Source organism: Leptodactylus fuscus, chromosome 10, assembly GCF_031893055.1.
Source record: "Leptodactylus fuscus isolate aLepFus1 chromosome 10, aLepFus1.hap2, whole genome shotgun sequence".
In the NCBI taxonomy this organism is placed as follows: Eukaryota; Metazoa; Chordata; class Amphibia; order Anura; family Leptodactylidae; genus Leptodactylus; species Leptodactylus fuscus.
Genome location: NC_134274.1, coordinates 48,844,258 through 48,862,775, shown reverse-complemented (window position 1 = coordinate 48,862,775; position 18,518 = coordinate 48,844,258). Strand labels below are relative to the sequence as shown.

The 18,518-nt window shown below is 41.4% G+C and overlaps 1 protein-coding gene across 3 annotated transcripts in view; it reads left to right on the top strand.

Moving 5' to 3' along the window:
• The window catches only part of WAPL (WAPL cohesin release factor), a 50,168-nt gene that overhangs the window by 11,562 nt on the left and 20,088 nt on the right, over positions 1-18,518 (top strand). For 2 of the 3 annotated variants that reach the window (XR_012711771.1, XM_075258435.1), the window contains exons 2-5: positions 85-620; positions 6,349-7,419; positions 7,543-7,602; positions 15,262-15,371. Coding sequence is in view for 1 of the 3 variants with exons in the window: in XM_075258435.1 (XP_075114536.1) it covers positions 107-620; positions 6,349-7,419; positions 7,543-7,602; positions 15,262-15,371 (1,755 nt within the window). In the remaining 2 variants the exon portion in view is untranslated. The remainder of the gene's footprint in view (positions 1-84; positions 621-6,348; positions 7,420-7,542; positions 7,603-15,261; positions 15,372-18,518) is intronic. The other variant, XR_012711772.1, reaches the window with a different exon arrangement.

The window sequence follows — 18,518 nt, the reverse complement described above, 5'->3', positions numbered from 1 at the left end:
ACATTGTGTATAATCATTATTTAATTCCTACTGGAAATCTATATTATGCACTTAGTTTTAATACTGTTTCTTCTTTTGTTACAGAGAATATGAAACAGACTTCAACATGACATCCAGATTTGGAAAAACGTACAGCCGCAAGGGTGGAAATGGAAGCTCCAAGTTTGATGAAGTGTTCTCCAATAAACGAACCACTCTTAGCACAAAATGGGGCGAGACCACATTCGTGGCCAAAGTAGGACAGAAGAGACAGAATCACAAGCCAGATGCTGCAGACCTCCCAAAGCGAACCAAAGTTGACGACGACGATGACATGGCGGAGGATCCATTTGGATTTGATAGCGATGAAGAATCAAAGCCAGTGTCATCGAAAAATATTTCACAGCCTAAAAATGTCTCTCAGCCACCCTCAGATCGTTTGGTCGCAACAGGATCAGAGAACGTCACCCCGATGTTAGATGCAAATAACAGATCCGATCATCCCATTGCGGCAGAGTCCACAGTGTCATACAAGTGTCTGTCTTTTGACAGTACATTATATGGATTGAAAGAAAAAAATGCAAACAAGATCGCTGAAGATAACAGAAAACATCTGAGCTCACCTAAGAAGACTATCACAGGTATTGAACCATATATTCTTACAGTCAGTAATATATTAGGGATTGATCAGAGAACCTGACATTGGAGCTCATGAATCCTTCCGCCATCTGCTTATCACATAAATATACCATTGTAGACAGGTTAATGCAAAGATGGTTAGACAATGACTATAATGACACCAGAATAATAATATAAGTGCTTAATGACTGAAAAGAGATAATAATTGGCTGTGGTTACCAATGATGCAGCCCATTATATCTTGCACTGATATATACCGATCGTTTGATAACTTCAACACGCTGGACATCTTTCTTTCTTAGGATTCAAGATGATTGATATATAGTTTTTCTAGTACCTGAGGGGTAGGGGCTGAGAGGTCGGTTTATAACCTGACCATTTATGTTACAGGAATTTGAAGAAATGCAGTACTGAAAAGCATACAGAATAGTATATAGAACTACAGAGTGACTAGTAACAAAAATGTATTCTCTAGAGGGGGGGGACACGGTGGCTCAGTGGTTAGCGCTGGAGTCCTGGGTTTGAATCCCGCCAGGAACAACATCTGCAAGGAGTTTGTATGTTCTCCCCGTGTTTTTGTGGATTTCCTCCCATTCTACAAAAGACATACTGATAGCGAAACAAAAAATGTACATTGTGATCCCTATATGGGGCTCACAATCTACATAGAAAAAAAACAAAACAACTTAGGCTAAGACCCCACCCAAAGTATTCTCTAGATGCGCAACAAGAAATACATATACTTATCAGTAAGACATTATCACTTACATACGACATCAATGAGACGCTATGATTTTGTGGAAAAACGTCCTAATTAGAGATGAGCAAGTACTATTCGAAACTCCCGTTTCGAGTAGCAGGCACCCATAGGAATGTATGGACGCAGCCGGCACGCAGGGAGTTAAGCGGCCGGCCACCGGCAAAGTCTGCGTCCCGGCCACTTCCATTCATTCCTTTGGGTGCCTGCTATTCGAAACGGCCGTTTCGAATAGAACTCGCTCATCTCTAGTCCTAATACACGGAATTAAAAATATAATATAATTATAAATATGTTAAATTAATATAATATAAAAAAAAATTATGATACATAATAATATGCACCACAACATGGTCAGTCTTGGTGAGGAATGTCAAAACCGGTTTTATGTTCTTGTTGATTGGAGACAAAAAAACTTGCCTATAAAGTAACCCAATAAGTTTTGTACCAGGCTTAAAGGGATATTGTTCACCAACCTGCAGGCTCTGTGCTCTCTTCACTGGTGGGCGGGGTTTCACTTGCTCTGCTATGTTTGCAGTCAGTAATGAGGGATTGGTTGTAAATGCATTACCACAGTATGACCCTGATGTAGCAGAGCTGGATTTGAGTCAGCTTGCATTACATACAGAGGTAACAGACTCCTTACCTCAGCCCTTATCAGCCAAATTCAATTGAACCAGAATCAGAAAACCCTGAGCTTTCACCTCCCCCCTTCCCTATCTGAGGAGCTCCATTGCTTGTCAGCCCCTCCCTCCCCCTTGTCACTTGGGAAATGAGCAGATAAGCCCAGTGGCCATAGAGATGCAGTGTAAACAATGAAGTGAATAAATTAAGATAGCGGCCAAACAAAGCAGTTTTGATAAAGCAATGTATTTAGGAAAAGTCTTAAATCCACATAAACTAGCAGTATAGATAGGATGCTTTTCATGGGAGAACCCCTTTAAATTTCTTGGTACTTCCTTATTCTGGGAATCTAATTTAAAGGGGATATATCGATAACATATGTCATAAATCATGCTAGTTGTAGGTTCACATTCTATGAGTATATCCATAGGATTGTTTAAACTCACGCTGTCATGTTAGGAGTTCCTAAAAACCCTAGCTGTGAAGTAGGACATACCATAGTTGGGTCCCTGCTAGACCATGGTTCTGTAAGGGTTCTCGCATGGCGTTGTTCACACTGGATGGGACAGAGCAGCCTGCAGTGTGCAAATAAATGTTATTTCTCGCTTATTTCATTGGGGATCACAACACCAAGGGGTGTAGACGTGGTCACTAGGAGGCTGAGAAAAGGATTTTACAGTGAGTACAAAAAAAAAATACAATGTCTGTTTAGCAGGCTGTGGGCCTTTAATTGCCTTTTGTTTAGCGCTGGCTTCTGGGCACTGATTCTACCATGGAGGCCATTTCGAGGCAGAATCCTACAAACTGTTCTAGTGACACAGGGACTTGAGGTGACCAGGCCAGTTGGAGCTCTGCTGCAGTGGAAGAGGGGCTGGTTATTGATTTTCTATCCAACAAACGTTCTCCCAGAGCAGTTGTCTTGCGGGGTCTGCCGGACCTGGGCTTGTCAAACACATCTCCAGTCTGTTCAGATCTTTTCTTAATTCTTTGTACTTGACGCTGAGACACATTAAAGGTGCGGCCACCTCTGCAGTGGATCTGGTCTCCAGCCTCTTGATTTTCAAGGCTTTGGTCGCAGAGATGATTTTTGGCATGTTGTCAGAGGTGAAGTTGCAGTTCAAGTGAAGGTCCTGGGGTGCTGGAGTTCTTCTTATACACACCCACTAATTAACTGATCAATTAGTGAGCAGCGGCGAGGCTGTACACTAGGATTGGGTGCATCACATGACAAGGCGACACAACTTTTGTCTTGCCAAAATCTGACCTTTCTATGCTCATTAATTAAAAGATCAATATTTCGCCATTGAAGCCAATTTATTTTCTTAATAAAAAACACATTTGGGAGGGTTTCAGCTTTCATAGGAGTCATTTCTAAAACCAATAGATGAATTTAAAGTCAGGTTATAAGCTTTTAATTCCACAACATGGATAAGCGGCAGAACTTCTGTCAGGGACTGTATAAAAAGTAGAAGCCCAGGGGGGTGATTCAAAATAACAAACACTTAAACGCCACTTACCTCACCTCTCCTGGGCATCTTTTCTCTGTCTGACTCTTTTTGGCATCTTAAGTCCTCTTCTGCATATGGCTGAGGTCTCAGGCTCCAGGTTTCAATGCTGGGACCTGTGTTTGGGCCCCAGTGGTCATGTGGGGCGCACTGATGTCATTACATCGGCACACTAACATGACTGCAATCACTGATCCCAGCACTCACATTTTGGGTGCATGACCTAAGCCACAGGCTGGAAGGGCCTTGAAGACGATTCTGGGTCCGTCAGAAGGTGAGTATAAGTATTATTTTTAATCCTCTCCACCGGGCAGGCTACTAATGAATGAGGCCAGCTGTGTGTACAGATATCATGTAATGCCGGGCTCCTTTCAGTTAAGATGATGTATATTAGTTGGGGACCAGGTTTTCTCTGACTGCTATCATGGTAGCCCAGAGCCCCGGCCATCTCCAGGTGGCCACGGGCCCTGTATCCCTCCGTTTGTTACATTCCTGGTAGCTACTATACAATTTATCTCAGAGTTTTCCAATTTTTACTTCAGGGTATAGTTTGATGATGTCTGAGTTATTGCACAAGGACCAGCGGCTGACAAATAATGCCAGACATGACATGCATACCCTTGAGCTGCTGAAACATATGCAGACTCTGGTGAACGTCTCCTCTCTGATCCTGAACCAATGAGGTTCTTAGAAGGAATGCATACCAAGTTGTTCAGGTCCAAAAGTAGTTAACAGTAAAGCACCATGGAACAAAATGTAACTTTTACTATAGCAATATAAAAGACAATAAGTGCCCATATGAACTCCTCCTAAGACGGATTCAGTTAAAATCTAAATTCCGTAAATAGTTAAATTGACAAACCTGCACAATCCCATGGCCAAATAGAGTCAGAATTGCAGCAAATAAATGTCATACTTGGCTATGTCAATCCAAAGGCAAAACAATTCTCAATTGCCAGAGTCCTGAGTGCACGTACCAGACTGTCGGGTAAAGAAATGGTTCAGTCTCACCAATTTCACATATGTATAGCGGGACTTCTCGTCCAAGGAGGTAGGAGCAGCGGCTGTCCACTGTCCAGGGTGTTATTTTGCCCTTACTAAGCCAATGTCCCTCACACCCAAGGCTCCCGCCCTTACAAGGGCAGTCCATAACTTCCCTCGTACCATTCTTATCCCATGCGTTTCATCATTAGTGGACAATGACTCATCAGGGGAGTTTTAGTGCATATGTCTAGTATAGCAGCTAGTCTTGGAGTGCTTCCATGTTGTTATGTTAAAGTTTTAGACTAGTATTCTGCAACCAGCAGTCTGCATGTCGCGGAGAATAGGCTAAGGGCTCGTTCACACGGGGCAAGAGGGGGCGGATTTTGAATCCATGTCAGGATCCGCCCCCTCACAATGGAGGTCTATATAGACCGCTAGCTTACTTAAGCGGTATGTTCCTACTCACAGAAAAAAGAAGCGAGCTGCCCTTTCTTCAGGCGGATTCCGTGGCTGATTCAGCCCTGGCGTCTACTTTGCGACACTCCCTCCAGACTAGGCCTGTTTGTTTGGGCCTACTGCAGATCAGGAAGCCGCGACTGTCGGAAGCTGCGGCAGGCGCACTTTGGCCTTATGATGCGGTTTCCCGCATCACAATCAGGACCAAAATACGCCATACCATGCCCTGTGTGAACTAGCCCTTAGTGTAGCTCCCACTTGTCCTGGTCAAATGCCCTGCTACAGCAGAGTCCTGCCTCTTGCCTTCCAGGTGCCGCCTCCTGGCCATTACTATGTTGTCTGCTTAGCTACCTACGTGTCTGCTTAGCTACCTATTGAGGTTAAGCTTAGAGAGAAATAGAAAAAAAATCATCTTGACTAAAAGTAGCAATTTTACCCTGGGAGTTGAGAATAAGCAGCTTCAGCATTAATTCTTTTAAAGGGACAGTCCAGGACATTTCTTTTTCGTTACCTATTCTTCCACTAGTTATAATTGAATACATATTGCCTTATTTAGTTATGAAATGCATGAGATCCTGCTTTTCAGTTTTGTGATCTCATTCTAAGTTTGCTGTTCCAAAAGTTGCACCAAAATGTCATGTAGGGTCTCAAAAAAAGCCGCGTTTCTGCAACGTCGGGCCTCAGCCTTTGATGGTTGAATAACTGCATGATTTTCTTTAAAAAGAAGGTTGAAGTGCAGTGAGTGTGTGTCGGCGCCTCCAGAGCTTTGTATTCAGGTTTAAGCCTCCGCTCCTGTGCATTTGCTTGGTGGCAGCCACTAAGTATTCGCTGCTTTTTGAGCTGCGGCACGTACTTGATGTTTCCTGCTGAATCTCTTGGCGGCCATGACACATCACCATTGCATAGTTGCAAGAATAGCTTTTTCAAGGAAATGATGCACCTGTTACACTAAAGATATGATGCTCACCATAATTTCCCATACAGGGCACCAAGATTTGGTTGGTGACAGACTCCCCTTAGATTACCAGAATCATTTATTGATGTTACTGATGGTCCCCCACTTTAAGTGACGTTGCATTGGATCAAAATCAATGTAGAAGCATGAGCATGCTTTGTGAGTCTCCATAGCATTACAGGTGTATTAATGGAACCGTATAAACTCTTCTCTTTCACCGAACACGTTCTGAACATGAGCAAGAAGCAAAGCAGGTCATAAACTTGCTCTGTAACCGGCGTGACTCATGATGTCTCAGCAGTCGTTTATTGGCAACTTAAGTGCAATTCTTTTGAGGTTTTCCAATTATGTAAAGCACATAAATGATCTCCTTTAACCCTGGGTGTATAAAGTAGTGTCTATTAAAGTATATACTGAGTTCTCCCATCATTTTTCTTCCATCTCATCAGGTAACGTACAGAGTTTCATTGAAGACAAAAATAGTTGCACCACTCAAAAGAAGAGCGACTACGACAGCAAGAAAACTTTCGATATGTTAAATTTTGGCGTCTCCACAAAATCTTGCAATAGTAGCAAAAAACCCGTGGAATCAATTCTCTCCAGTTTCACCACTGACACAGATGACTGGGATATGGAACCTGTAAAGAAATCTGATTCTCCTGTACCGAAAGAACAGGCCAGAGAGATGCAGAAATTTGGACTGTTTGACTGGGAGGATCTGACCGAGGAGAATTCAGAAACCCCAGACCTTGAGTTTAATCTGGACGACATCAGTCCTAAGATTGAGAGCCCTGGGGGTGAAGATGACGGCATCCAATTTAAAGAACAACCCACCAGCTTTGAGGAGCAAATGATTGAAGATGTCCTCCAAGGCGGTGTGAAACTTAGTAACTGTAGGACATATTGTAGGTCTAACAAAACGAAATCTTCACAGGGTTCATCAAATTTCGATAAATTGTTAGATGGTTCAGGCAAATCCAACAGTTCCACAGACAAGACTAATGCTGTGAATAAAAGCAGTGGCCCCAGACCCACTGGTCGGACTAGAGATTACACCGTCCTCCACCCATCTTGTTTGTCTGTGTGTAATGTCACCATACAGGATAGCATGGAGCGCAGTATGGATGAGTTTACCGCAAGCCCTTCTACAGATTTAGGGGAGGCAGGGCGTCTTCGAAAAAAGGCCGACATGGCTACTGCAAAAACTACCACAAGGTTTCGCCCTGGTAATACTAAATCCAAGAAGGATGCCAAATTGGAATTTTTTGGGTTTGATGACCAAGATGATGGAACTGGTGGTGACAGCGGGTCGAAGCCTTCGGGGCAATCAAGCTATAGAATAAAATATTTTGGGTTTGACGACTTGAGTGAAAGCGACGATGAGGATGAAGATGAATGGCAGCAAAAAGAAAGAAAATTGAAGAAGAAGGCGAAGAGTACAATGATGGAATCGGAGTCCAGCATGCCTAGTTTAGGACTTGGCACCAATATGCAAAGTATGCAGTCTGCAAATAATATTGGTAAGTTTAACTGGAAAGCTATATATAGATATATATTTTTTTTTAATGTTTCATGTAAAATTGCTCCAGATGTTGTGTAGATTTAATAAGCAAAAAATGCACATTTTGCACCACATTTTACAGAGAAGCCATTCACCACTCAAACCAGCAGCAGTAGTAGTCCACTCCCCAGCAAAAACAAAGGTAAGTGACTCCTAAGTAGTTACACATCCTTAAGTAGGTGGTGGGCTCCAACTATTCGTCATCTTCTGACATTTCCTTTTATTCATCTGACTGGTGACAGGACCATGTAATCTGCTCGTAAATATTGGGTTCAGATTGAGGTGTGGATGAGAGATCTGTGATAATGTAAAAGTAGATTGCTTCCTAAATACACAAGATACACCTATATGTGCGTCTCTGGTTGGATGGCCGAAACATCTGCTTCAAGGTACAATCCAGCAAATCTTATACCTGTTGCGGGATATGACATAGGGTTTCAAACAGCATTAAAGAAACTCCCTGTGTCATTTGTCACCCCAATAGGCCGAGCATCGGGTATAAAATACTGACTGTTTTGGAGTGTTCCTATAACCTCTTCAAAAAATCTCCCATGTTGGTTCTGAATTAAAGTGGATGCCATAACTGCGAGGTCTCTGCTGTTCTTTACAAGGGAGACCTAGAAACCTTGCAAATGGCCCCCAGTCTTGGAAAAAGTTCCCCTCCTTTGTTGCATCATTCTTCCAGTATGGCCCCTGCATGGCGGGAACTAGAGAGCTGTCCGATCATGACAGCCAGAAGCCTATTTGAAGGTTCCCAAGCTTGTCATAGCTATATACCAGCTATATACCTATTGAGATGTGCCTGTGGCAGGCCTCAACAGGTATACAGAGATTTCCCCATAGACTTCTGTAGAATGGCCGTCCATGGAACAAGCAATCTAAAGATCGGTTTCAAATCCCTTGGATGTCAAAAATAAATATAGATAAGTTTGGGATCTTTAAGGTGTTCTAATGATTTCTATAAATTTGATATCTTCATTGTTTCAGTGACCAGCAGAATACAGAACGTCCTAAGAACAATTCCTATTAGAGAAAGGTACCATTGTGAAGTACACTCGGTCCTGCTAAAAAATAAACCCTCTCGCAGTTCTGTAAACAAAAAATAGTTATGAATTTCGGGACGTTGGAAGGTTTTTTTGTTTTTTTTAAGGGTTGGCATGGTCCTGTTTACTAAGCATAAAATGAATCGTACGACTACAAAATTCTTTTATTCTTAGCCCGCCAACTTGGGACTTGCCTTTGACAGCTTACCTTTAAAGAGGACCTTTCATGGATTTGGGCACAGACAGTTTTATATACCGCTGGAAAGCTGTCAGTGCGTGAATTCAGCGCTTTCATGTTTTCACGCTTTCACATTCTATGCCCCCCGGCGAAGAGGTAGCGGTACCGTAGCGCTTTACAGTCAGAAGGGCGTTTCTGACAGTCTGTCAGGTACGTCCTTCTCCACAGCAACTCCTATAATGCTGTACTGTGTGAGCCGGGAGGAACGCCCCCTCCCTCTGCTCACAGTGCTCGCCCATAGACGAGTATTATCAGGAGGGGAGGGGGCGTTCCAGCGGGATATAGAACTGCCTGTGCTCCAAACCATGAAAGGTCCTCTTTAAAGGTATTGATCCTCCAGAAATCAAATTTATTTATTAATTTATTTTTTTTCATTTTGGAAACTGTCACTTAATTTTCATCATTTAATGGACAGGTAGTATTAAAAAAAAAAAAAAAAAGTAAAATCTCAATGACCCAACATTGCATCGACTACTCTCAATAGGTGTCAGCTTCTCTCCTCCCTTTGTCTCTAAAACGCTCCCACAGACCTCAATAAGTCATCTCCAGCCTATTGCTGCACATGGCCATGACTATGCAGGAGTTTCTGCCGCAGATTCTATAGGTGCAGAGAAAAATCCTGCATGCTGGAAACCCGATTGACCCCATTATAGTCACTTGTGTCTGTGGGTGACTGCTGGCTCAGACGACTGTCTCACCGTCGTTCTGGTATCCCGGCGGAAATCAGCTGTTATCCGCGTTGCAGCAGTGTCCCCAGTGGAGCACTGCAGCTCCCAGCGCAAGAAATGTATGTCCTGGTTTTGCTATTTCCATTGGATCATGGCTCTGGTGTGTTTAATTTTTTTTTTTTTTTTTTTTTTTTTTAATACAAGTGGACAACAACACTTAAAACATTTCAGTGTAAACCTCTAATTTCCATCCCTGCACCCCTCACCTTATGCTGGGTTCACACCAGCATCTGGACTCAGTTATCAGGTTTTCGTCTTCTGTCATGCCGAGTCCGGCTGTGTGCACTGGTGAGCGTTTTGAGCTCTCCGCGGCGAAACTGTTGTTTTGTTTGTTTTTTTTTTTGTTTTTTTTAAACAGGACACAGAGTACTGCATGTCCAACTCTGTGTCAGGTTTAAAAAAAAATGGTTTCGCCGCGAAGAGCATAAAACGCTCACCGGCGCTCAAGACCGGACACTTTTCAAACCCTTTCAAATGAAGGGGTTTGGAAAGATGCCGGCAGGTTTCTGTCTCCTGCCCTGTTTTGTGCAGGAAACAGAAACTTGCAGAACGGAGTCCCAGGCGCAGATGTGAATGAGCCCTTAGTCTTAAACACACTTCTTTTATATTTGACTTCTGTCCCTGCAGCTCAGGGTTCTGTCTGCTCAGGTATTCAATGATTATCTTCTACAGCAAGCCTTAAGAAAAGACACATGAAAACAATAGAAGTATGGCGCCCTAAGAATTCCGTTCCTTACTTTAGGTAGTGGCTGTGCCTAGTACTACTTCATGCTGTTGGTATAACTTCCGCAATTGGAGGTCTTGGTAACCCTCCAGGTATAAGAGCCAGGAGTCTGCAATAGTAACACAACTATTGAGGCCAGTACTTTTACAGTGTCTGGTACAATCAATCAGCGAATGGTCGGCTAAGAAAAACAAAAAACAAAATTAAGCTTTAAAAATAGAAAAAAAATTTAAATCCCCTCCTCCCCATTCCATTTTTATTCTAATGTTTATTTAGATATACAACACATGGAAAATGTGTTGTATATCTAAATAAACATTAGAATAAAAATACTGTATAAATCTAAGTTTCTGTCCCATACAGTGAGTAACCGATTTGCTAAGAAGCAAACTTAAATTGCTGTCTTTTTGGAAAGCTACTAATAGATTAAAGGGGCTCTATGATACAGAAAATGGATTTTGAGCTAAGCATATGCCTGAATAGCCTTTAGGAGCGCAGTACCGCTCATTTCTGAGCGTTACTGCGCATGCCCGAGCCCCATGTTCTTGTAGCTACCTATAGAACGCAGAATACTTCTCAGTATGCTGTTCTATAGTGAACTACACCAAAATGGCGCTCAGGCATGCGCAGTACTGTGCATGTGAGTGCCATTTTGTTGTAGCCCGCTATAGAACGGCTGTGAAGCATGGGATTTTTCAAAAAACAATCAGGCCTTGATTGATGAAAAGAATCCAAAGGAGTTTATTTCAGGAAGTCCAGTTTTTAACAAAAAAATAATAATTCTTCAAAAACTGTCCATACTGTGTACAACAAATAACCTAGTACTTCAGGCTGTTGTAGTCACACAAGTTATTCATCATGTGACCTACACCAACACCCAGCTTTCTGGGAAATGGAAACCTTTTATACCTATAGACATTTCCCATAATCCTCTGCAGTTTCCCCTATAAAACCCTGGAGTTGCTGCAGACTTGCGTCTTATAAGATCAGGGCAGACACACCCCAGTGCAACTCCACTACTGCAGGTAAATATGCTAAAAATACTTTACTAATTCATGTTATTGTGAACAGTTCCTTAGTGTTAGTATATTGTTCCCAGATGGTAAGAAATAGTAGGAAAATGGAGCATTAGGTGGCCGGGCTAATGAGGAAAGGAAGAAATAAGAAGCAGGAATAGAACATTCACACAGAGCTATTACCAGACCTGGGGACTCCTGTACCAACACTAAGGTTACATAAAGGAAATCACATGGAAACAGAACACAAAACACTTTACCTCTTCACAACGGCAATATTTTGAGTTCTATAGGTAGCTACAAGAAAATGGCACTTGGGCATGTGCAGTAGCGCTTAGAACAGAGTGTTACTGTGCATACACGGCATCAGGAGCAAGACAGCAGAGGATGTAGGCGTAGAGCAGGTGCGGAGGAGGAGGGCATAATAGAGCACAAACCACGTAGGGTCATTACTGAGGTATGATGTGGGGGTGCTCTGTGGCCCTGGGGAATGCCCAGGGTGCTCATGAGCCTCATTAGAATATCCTTTTTACTGATTAGCTCAATATGATTAGCTCAAAATCAGTTTGCTGAATGATAGAGCCCCATTAAAATATATTTTTTTCTTTTTTGCAGCTTTATGTGTATTATATAGAATGTTAAATGGTACCATTGTGAAGCAGCTTTTGAGTTGTCAATATGACTCTTAATGCAGAATTATAAAAGTTAAAGGTTTTGAATTGAAAATGAAAAAATGGCTAAGGCTCGGTTCACACCTGCGTTTGGCTCTCTGTGCGATGTCCGTTTATGAAATAGTCTCAAAAGCCGATCAGTTTGATTTAAAAACTATTGATTTTAATGGCTTGTAAAAACCAACCACAGGTGTGGGTAGGAGAATAGGTCCTCAATATCAAAAGCTATTGTGGGTTGTAGCAGTGAAGAATATATATCCTATTAATATTATAAATGTGAAAGTTTGTGAGTTTGTGGGTTTGTGTGTTTGGATGTTTGCATGTTCGGATGTTTGTTCCTCAATCACGGAAAAACCGCTCGACCGATTTGGCTGAAATTTTCCACAAACATAGTTAATACACCCGCTTAAACAATAGGCTACTTTTCGTCACAATAGCGCACATACATTTGTGCTAGGACCCCACAAAACCCAAACTCACACCACCATCTCTGCAATCTCACACACTTTGGACCATAGCAAGCCACAAAATTCATATTGCCCTCTACAGCCTAGCCCCTAACTCCACACAATCACATATACATATACTTTACCACTTTGCCCCTCACCTTAACGCTACTCCAGGAGGTGCTCTTTAACGCTCCGGAGCAGCCATGTTTGCTGACCCCCACCGCTCTGACAATCCGCGACACCGCCCACCCATGTCAGTACCCCTAGGAGCTCTAATAAATGCAAAAAATAAAGTTTAAAAAAAGTAAAAAAAATATAAAAAAATAAATAAAAAGGATTAAAAATTCAAATCACCCCCCTTTCCCTAGAACACATATAAAAGTAGTTAAAAGCTGTGAAACACATACATGTTAGGTATCCCCACGTCTGAAATCGCCCGCTCTACAAAGCTGTACAAATATTTTTCCTGTTCGGTAAACGCTGTAGCGGAAAAATGGTCAAAAGTGCCAAACCGCCGTTTTTTCACGGTTTTGATTCTGATAAAAATTTGAATAAAAAGTGATCAAAGCGAAAACATTTCCCGAAAATGGTAGAACTACAAAGTACACCCGGTCCCGCAAAAAAAGACGCCCTATACATCCCCGTACACGCACGTATAAAAAAGTTACGGCTGTCGGAATATGGCGACTTTTCAAAAAATAATTTTTTAACACTGTTTTGGATTTTTTTTTAAGGGGTCAAAATGTAAATAAAACCATATACATTTGGTATCCCCGGAGTCGTAACGAAACACAGAATACAGGGGACATGTCATTTTGGTTGCACAGTGAACGCCGTAAAACCAAAGCCCGTAAGAAAGTCGCAGAAATGCATTTTTTCTTCAAATCCACCCCATTCTGAATTTTTTTTTCCAGCTTCCCAGTATATTATATAGAATAATTAATGGTGGCATCATGAAGAAAAATCTGTCCCGCAAAAATTAAGACCTCATATGGCTCTGGGAGCGGAGAAATAAAAAAGTTATGGGGTTTAGAAGGAGGGGAGTCAAAAACGAAAATCAAAAAATGCCATCGGCGGGAAAGGGTTAACTTCAAATACTTCTGTCCCAAAGTCGCTATGTAAAGTTTCTCACAACACCGTATATATAGCAGCTCAAATACAAAGTAACTTCAACACAAAAGTCTCACGTATTCTCTGAATTACAGCAAAAAAAAGATACAAAGTTACATTTCATATCCCATACCTTATACACAGTACGAAAACCTTACCCACGCCTGTATATACCCACTTCTACAATCACCGCAGACGAAGTCGCGGGTACCAGCTAGTGTGTGTGTATATATATATATATATATATATATATATATATATATATATATGTGTGTATATATATATATATATATATATATATATATATATATATATATATATATATATATATATATATATATATATTTATATTATTTCATATTTTTTATATATAATATATATATATTTATATTATATATCCTTCACTGCTACACCCCACAATAGCTTTTGATATTGAGGACCTATTCTCCTACCGATACCTATATATATATATATATATATATATATATATATATATATATATATATACCGTATTTTTTGGACTATAAGACACACCGCACCATAAGACGCACTAAGGTTTTAGAGGAGGAATATAGGGGAAAAATTTTGTAAAAATATTTAATAAAATATAATATTTCACCAATGTAAATAGAACCGGGGTTTTCGGACACAGGGATACCAAATGTGTGTGTTTCAACAGTAATGTTTTTTAGAGATGAGCGAACACTGTTCGGATCAGCCGTTCCGAACAGCACGCTCCCATAGAAATGAATGGAAGCACCTGGCACAGCGACCGGCCACCGGCAAAGTGTACGTGTCAGGTGCTTCCATTCATTTCTATGGGAGCATGCTGTTCGGAACGGCTGATCCGAACAGTGTTCGCTCATCTCTAATGTTATTGTTTTATAAGTATTCTAGGGATATGGGAGTTATTTTTTTATATACCGTATATACTCGAGTATAAGCCGAGACCCCTAATTTTACAACAAAAAACTGGGAAAACTTATTGACTTGAGTATAAGCCGAGGGGGGAAATCCACCATTGCAGATAAAAAGTAATAATAGGATCAACTCTAATTTTAGATCTCACTCCTGCAGTGAAGAAGAGAAAAAGTGCAAGAAGAGAAAAAGGGGCGTGCCAGATGGGTGAAGGAGGCGTGGTTTTCTAAGCAAACTTGAAAACACACCTCCTTCACCCATCTGGCCCGCCCCTCCTACCCTGCTTGTGTGGCTTCATTGCAGAAGCGAGATCTTATAGGCAGTGAAGGAGGGGCGGGCCAGACGAGAAAAGGAGGCGTGTTTTTTTTTTTTTTTTTCAGCAAGCTTGAGACCACGCCTCCTTCACCCATCTGGCCCGCCCCTCCTTTCCTGCCTCTCATATCTCGCTCCTGCAATGAAGCGACACAGGAGGGAAGGAGGGGCAGGCCACACAGTTGAAGCAGTTGTGGTTTTTCTCGGCACAGCGCTGCTCTCCTTTTGCTTCGCTCAGACGGGACAGGGACGGGACACAGATGCACAGCCTCTGCATTCGGACTATAAGACGCACCCCCATTTTCCTTCCATATTTGGAGGAAAAAAAGTGCGTTTTATAGTCCAAAAAATACGGTGTGTGTGTATATTAATAATGGTACCATATAAGAAGAGAGAATCTGCCCACGAATCAATAAAATAATGAAAAAAAATGTGAAAATATGAAATTTTCAGGTTTTTTCCAAGAGTTTTAAAAAATCTGTTTTTTATTGCTTAGATTTTTTTCTTTTGATTCTTTTAATTTTTAATCCGCTATATTTTTCCAGGATTATTATTGATCACTGTATTATGAGCTGTCTCTTATTCTATTCAGACTCTATAGAGGATCCATACGCTGTATCAGAAGTTTTTAAGAAACCTGCTAGTAGACAAGGAGACAAAAACAAGGATGGGGCCCGGAAAATATTCAGTGGACCAAAACGGGTAAATATTTGGCTTCTTTTAGTGTGTGTGTTTTTTTGTTTTTTTTTTGGGGGGGGGGGGGAATCTTGTAATTTGTGCTGACTAGGGTTGAGCCGATCTTGAGATTTCAAGATGGATTTTAAAATCTGATTTCCGATCATTTTCCAGCCGATCTTGATCGTGAAATTTGCTCAATCGCCGATCGGAATCCGATCTTTTCCGATCCTCAACCTTAGTCAATGCTTCTCTATGGGAAAAGTCACTTTTAGGGTTGAGCCGATCTTGAGATAACCTCCAACCTCGATCCCACTAGAAAAGATCGGGTCGGAATTCCAATCATGATCGTGAAATTTACTTGATCGCTGATTGGAATCCGATCTTTCCCGATCGCTCAACCCTAGTGCTGAAATATAGAACTTATAGAACTTAAGCAATTGTCTGAAACTAGAACAAAGAAAGTTATTCTTTTCTGGTGTTGCTGAAGTTTCTGCCTACCATTGCGTTTAATAAGAGGCAGAGGTCACAGCACTACACTGAAAAAAATGAGTATTCTGCCAGATCTTGCGGCTCAAGACTTCCTGTTGATTAGAAAACCGCAAATGAATGCCGATGCTCCGCATTAGTATCCCGTTGCGAGTGGCTGGAAAACGGCAGTGGAAAATGAAGGATTCCTCTTAATTTTGATAAGCCTAATCACAGACTCCTCCGTTTTTCCCACAGCCTGTCACCGACTGACCTCTACTGTCAGAAATGTCTGACAGTCATGGTCAGTCAGAAGCAGTAAAGCTCCTCTAGTTCAGTGTTTTGAGGTTTTTGTTTTTGGTTTTTTTTTTAAATAATTATTGAATTTATGAAAGTTAATATGTAACTAACAATACCTTTAAGTTATGCAGTGTCAATAATTATGTAATATAGTTAACATTTTAAGTAAAATCCAGAGTTGTGTTTTTTTTTTGTTTTTTTATTGGGGGGTTTGAGTACACCCAACGTTGGACCGGACTCTTGACGCTGACTCCACAGTCCTGGTTTCAGAGATGTCACAATGTGATCTTGGTGACTTCACTTGAACTGTCTATTTAGGCGACAGGTTCAGTTGGGTGTAGGGGCAACACAGTGGTTCAGTGGTTAGCACTGTAGCCTTGCAGCACTGGAGTCCTGGTTAGAATCCTGCCAGGAACAACATCTGCAAGGAGTTTGTATGTTCTGCCTGTGATTGCGTGGATTTCTACCCCATTCTACAAAGACATACTGACGGGAAAAAAATGTCCATTGTGATCCCTATATGGGGCTCACAATCTACATTTAAAAAAAAAAAAAAAAAAAAAAAAAGAGAATAGGCATACTGTAGCTCCCAATTATCCTAAACAAGTCTCCCGCTGCCACGGTAGAGCAAAACCTGCTCCCGAATCCTGCCTCCCAAGCTTTCCTTCAGAGTGCCACCTCCCGGCCACTACTATGCTTATGCTGTGGACGTGGATAAGTAAGTGACCAGACGTCAGGTGGCACCCCAGCTCGCAACCACCCCCAATCTGTGGCACTGCCACCCAAAGTGTTCAGAGAGGAGAGAGTGCCAGTAAGTTAAAGACCCGCTGACACTGCACCATCCGATGTGAATGTAAGCTAAGATTAGGGTTTCTAACTATAACCCTTTTACAAGATTTATTCCAGGCGAATCACGAAAAAATTCTGATTCACTTAGGTGCCTGAAAAATAACACCAATGTTTTTCGGAGGAAAAATAATATAAGATGCAGTCTTATTTTTGAAGAACTATGATCAGGTACTATGAAGATTGTTTTCCACTTCTGAGAGTACCTGCTTCATGCAGCTGGTTATTATCTATAGTGACAACCAGTCACCTGAGCAGTGTTTGGACACCTATCTTTAAAGTGTAACTAAACTTTGGGCAACTTTAGATTTTCTGGCAGTAGTTGTGTCACAAATAACTTTTTTTTTTTTTTTTTTTTTATATAATGTCGATTGTGAGCCCCACATAGAGCTCACAGTGTACCGTATATACTCGAGTATAAGCCGAATCTCCCATAAAATAGTGGGGGGAAAAAAGTTTTAAAAAAATTATAATAAAAAAACAAAATAAAAGTTCTAAATCCCTCCTTTCCCTAGAATACATATAAAAGTAGAAAATTACTGTCAAACACATACACATTAGGTATCCCTGCGTCTGAAAGTGCCCGGTCTACTGAATATAGGGTATCTGCAGTGCTCCTGTTCCGTCGGGAAGGGGTTAATAGGAGCACTGCAGATCCCCTATATTCAGCCAGGCTGAATTCCAAGTGGGGGGAAGAAAACTCAGTCCTCAAGCTCAGGGAAGGGGCAGACAGACAACCAAAATACCCCCTCCCCTTCCCCAGCACCCAGCAACTACTGCACCCAAAAACTCTGACCATTTTAATTTCTGAAATTTTCCAGTAGCTGCTGAATTCCCCCCCCCCCCCAGGCTTATACTCGAATCATTAAGTTTTCCCAGTTTTTTGTGGTAAAATTAGGGGCCTCGGCTTATATTCGGGTCGGCTTATACTCGAGTATATATGGTACATTTTTCCCTATCAGTGTGTCTTTTTTTGGAATATGGGACACACGGGGAGAACATACAAACTCCTTGCAGATGGTTTTATGCCCTTGGCAGTATTTGAACACCAGGACTCCAGCGCTGCAAGGCTGCAGTGCTAACCACTGAGTCACCGTGTGGCCCCTGTCACAAATAACTTTTATAATATACTTTAACACATTTTGGATCCTTTCCGTGAAATCCTGCATTTTTTAATTCTTTCCCTTGTTTTTGTATTGAGCAGTTCCTTCTCACTAAATGATGTGTACCGGAGGACAGGCTGTAAAATGTGAAGAAAATGAGAGTGGGGGAAGGGCACTGTCAAACCATTATATATCAGATCTTATAAAATGTGCAAACCTTCATATGGAAGAGGAGATTCTATCAAATGAGAGTTTGTAGTGCTATGTATATTATTTCCAGAGATATCGGGATTCTCTATAAATAATTGATGACACTACAGCCCTGTACTCCATATACTATAACTAAATTACAATATTACAAAATGTATTAATGAAACAAATGCTGCCAGAAAATCAAAAGTTGTCTGAAGGTTTAGTTGCGCTTCAAGATACCACTTTGGCTCGCTTGATACCTAGT